The sequence below is a fragment of the Ananas comosus genome, linkage group 10 (assembly GCF_001540865.1).
Source record: "Ananas comosus cultivar F153 linkage group 10, ASM154086v1, whole genome shotgun sequence".
NCBI lineage: Eukaryota > Viridiplantae > Streptophyta > Magnoliopsida > Poales > Bromeliaceae > Ananas > Ananas comosus.
This window is the reverse complement of record NC_033630.1, coordinates 8,679,213-8,683,584: the sequence shown is the minus strand read 5'-3', so window position 1 is coordinate 8,683,584 and position 4,372 is coordinate 8,679,213. Positions and strand designations below refer to the sequence as shown.

General features: G+C 41.6%; 1 protein-coding gene across 1 annotated transcript; it reads left to right on the top strand.

Moving 5' to 3' along the window:
- Positions 3,238-4,291, top strand: LOC109716215 (vegetative cell wall protein gp1-like). Its single transcript, XM_020241546.1, has 2 exons — positions 3,238-3,243; positions 3,545-4,291. Exons 1-2 carry the CDS (start codon positions 3,238-3,240, stop codon positions 4,289-4,291), a joined length of 753 nt encoding a protein of 250 aa, XP_020097135.1.

The following is a 4,372-nucleotide window of genomic DNA, read 5'->3' as shown; positions in this document are numbered from 1 at the left end:
CACAGTCCCAGGGACGAGTATGATTACAATCCTCATTTGAGATTGGGTCTGAGTTGACACTGTTCTACAGATGGTTAGATTTAGAGCATGATAGTATAGTGGCATATAGCTGTAGATTTGTTCCAGCTTTCTTTACTATTCCTGCTTATCCCTGTAGACTTAGTGGGTGGACCGATGAGTTTGAGGGCGGTACCCACTGAGGACTACTTGTTGTTACAGTAGTTCTCACGCCCAGTTGTTACCACTATTTTTGCAAAGCCGTCGTCTTCGGCTGCTGCTGTTGCTGATCTTGATCGTGGCAAGGGCGTCGCGAGTTAGAGCCCTTCCAGTCGAGTCACAGAGCTAGAGGAGCACCAGCTACAAGTAGTTGTAGTTTTTGAGTCTTTACATACAGTTGTTGTTTCTCGCCAGCACGAGTATTTGTATTCCTTGGATGACATGTATGTATTGAACCACTGTTTATTTATATGGTTTATTTTCCTAGCTGCTCTATACTACTATTTGTAGTATTGTATGATTATAGGTACTTCTACTTTTCGCTTCGTATACAGGGAAAATACCTATGTATACGGCGGGTCTGTTAGCGAGCCCGGGGAAACGAGTAATCCGGGGCGTGACACTTACGGTAAGGACTTACGTTTCACAGTACTATTACTGCCTTTGACCCTTCGGCCCATTGGGCCTACAGTTATTCGAAACCAATCAAATCACACAATTATGCTTCAGGGGCCCATACAAGAACCAACCCAGCTCGAGTTCTAGTTTTTTACAGCGTCTTCGACAATCACCACATAGATTGTACCTTATTGGAATATACAGGCAGGAGTGAAAGTGATAGGATAAACTCTGATCGAACCGCCGTCGGATTCGATAGGATCCTTAAATAGATGTCAAAATTTAACATTCGACGCATATTCGTATTTGAATTTGTATTCGAAGAAAATTAAAGAAAATATGGATGCAAATATGATTTCTTATAAAATCCAATTGCATTCGGTTGTTTTTACCCCTAAGAGATGAGATGGATGAAAATATATATTGTATGAGAAAAAAGTGATTTGTATTATATTTTTTATTTATTTTACTATGAATTTTATGTTAAAATTATATTTATATTTATTAAAATATTAAGTTGTATTGAATAAAATATAGATGAGCAAAGTTTTGAACATGAATGTGAACCTTTAATTATATTGCATGTTTTATTTGTGCTTAATTTATTTTATATATATATATATATATATATATATATATAATTGAGCTCCTATGCTTTTTAAAGTACCAAGTTATTGGTGTTTGTAGATTTTTGGTCATTGGATTAAGAGATGTGTGGTTCGGATGATGTGGGACCCTAGGGTTGAGTAGGTGGTTGGTTAGATAGTATGATCTAACGGGTGGAAATGATCAAAAGGGTTGATTTAACGGCAAAAAATTTACAAGTACTAAGGGCTTGGTGCATTTACAAGCACCATAGCAGGACTCTCTCTTTCTATATATACTAGTTGGATGTACGTGCAAATGCACGTAATAATTATTATAATTTATTTCAAATCAATATAAATTTGTATATTATATATATCCAAAATTTTACAATAAAAATTCTATTTATAAATTAATATGTTATATTTTATTACAAAATATTTACAATATCCTACAATGTTCTTTTTTTTATATACATAGAATATTTTTATATACTTTTTGATTTTTGATGAATCAAATTTAAATATGTGTTTTAAGCTAAAAGCATCAAAATTTAATTCACATTTACTTTAAAATTTAAAATTTAATTTTGATCTACTGTAATAAAAAAAATTAATTGTTAATTCAAGTTTGATATCAAAAATTAAATTTAATTCATAATTTAAACTCAAATTTTAATTTTAATGTAAAATAGATGAATATGAATACTATTTTTTAACAAATTGATCATAACCGTTTGTTTTTATTTGAGCTACTTTTTAACAAATTGATTATAATCGTTCGTAGGATTCAATTTATAGATGGATAGGAATGCTATTTTTTAATAGATTGATTATAACCGTTCGTTTTTATTTGAGATATTTTTAACAAATTAATCATAATCATTCGTAGGGAATATTATTTTATATTTAATAGATTGATCATAAGTGTTCATTTTTATTTGAGATATTTTTAACAAATTAATCATAACCATTCGTAAGGAATATTATTTTATATTTAATAGATTGATCATAATCGTTCATTTTTATTTGAGATATTTTTAACAAATTAATCATAACCATTCGTAGGGAATATTAATTTATTCTTTTTTGGATTCCGTTTGTCATTGTCGGAATTTCTATACACTTTTATATATGGTATAGATATATAGAATTGGGTTGCAATACTATTAATAGTATTTGAACTATTTTGCTATCAAGTTTTTAACTCTTGAATGAAAAATTATAGGGTTAGGATAATAGTGGTTCTCTAGAATTTAGTGGTGGTCTTTCTAGGATTAAGTGGGTTGTTGGTTGAGTAGTATGATCTAAAGGATAGAATTGATTAAAATATAGATCTAACGGCTATAAAATCGATAGCAAAAAAGTACAAATACTATTAATAGCAGCTCATCTCAACTCTCTCTCTCTCTCTCTCTCTATATATATATATAAAATATATATTAGGAGTTCGGTGGAAGGACTGAGATTTTTACAGTGCTACTAAACTCTCTGTTGATGATGTTTATGTGTGTAATTTAACTATATAAGCACTCGTCAAGTTTCAGGAGAAAATGAGCTAAAACGGAGAAGTTACGCGATTATTAGTTTTCACTTAAGTGAATAGTAACTCCGGTTTTTCGGTGAAGCCACGGAGTAGAGTTGGCTTTCTACGCGCATCGGACTCCGTTCATAGCGATCCAATAGCTCGTTTCGACCGGTTCAGCTATTCTAGAACCAATGGCGCCGTCGAATTTTGAGTTTGACGCACGGATTTCGAGAAAATCCAAAAATACATGTTTTATATGTATTTATGTGTTATTTTCTTCTGTTGGAAAGAAAAATTGGATTGTGTCGTGAATCCGTGGTCGATCGAGGTGAAACGAAATCGCAGCTTTGTTGTCTCCATCGTGTTGAACGCGATGGTGCTGTCAGATCGAAAATCCGACGGACGGATCTCCGGGAATTACGAGATGTTCGCTGAGGGGGTCAAAGTGGCAAAACGGATAAATCGCGAAGAGACCCTATATTTTATGTGTCGAATTACATGAGATCGGACATGGAGGTGCGTATGTGTAAAATATGCGCGCCGTGAGGGACTTGGCTGAGAATATTATCCCTGGGAGGACTATCTTGCAAATGTACATATGTAAATAGTAGTTGCACTAGGGTTTCATGAGGAAACCCTAGCTTTTGGCCTTCTCCTTAGCCGAACCGAACCCTAGCCGCCACACCTGCATTCCTGCCCAACCGTGCGCGCGCCCTGACCGCCGGCATGCCCCTCCGGCCACCGGAAAACCCTTCCGCACTACCCTCTCCCTCCCTCTCGGCCAACCACTCCACCACATTGTGGTTGGGGTCTCTAGGAGTCATATAAGTTTGAGCGCCACCTTCCTCTGGCCGAGGTCGACCACCGGCGTTTTCCCCCGCCGGCCCCGACCATCCCCGTGGGCCGCCGGTGCCGCCCCTGCTCCCTGCGGCCACCCTCGGTCAGCCCAGACCAAGCACGGGTGGGCTCGAGGCCAGCGCGCCGCCGCCACTCCAGATCGGTCGCGCCGTCATCCCTCAGCCTCCGGCGACCTCCCGCTCGCCGCCCCGTCACTCCAGCCACTGCCGGCCGCCGCGCGGGCTCTCTGCGGCTGCCAGACCAAGTGCGGGTCGAGCCGGGGCTAGCTCTGCCTCCGCGCGCCGCCGCCATTCCCCGCCGGCCGAGTCGCCCTTCCTCCACCTCCGGCGACGTGCCGCCGTCGCCCCGACCCTCCTCCGGTCGCTGCCGTGGCCGCTGCTACCCTAGGAGCCGAGGTGAACCCGCGCGGGCTCGGGTTGTTCCAGCGCCGCCATCGCCCCCTTCCGCCGTCGGCCAGCGTGAGCGCCGGCTCCGCCTGGCCGGCCGCACCTGTCCACCGCCGGCTAACCCGCCACCGGAGCTCCCTGTCAACCGTGGTGAGCCCATGCTCTCCTCGGGTTGTACAACTAGGGCATCGATGCCCGCCGTCGTCACCGCCTCCCGTCGCCTGTTGACGCGAGCCCCGGCCTCCTCTGACCTGGAGCACCTTCCCCTCGCCGGCCTGTCCGCCGTCCGGCCACCGCTGGCCACCCCGAGCCCTGCCTAGCTTCGGTAAGCTTGTATTGCAATTATTGTGCACTGTTTGGGGTTGTGTATACTGTTCCGGCGACCCGAGGCTGTTCCGATG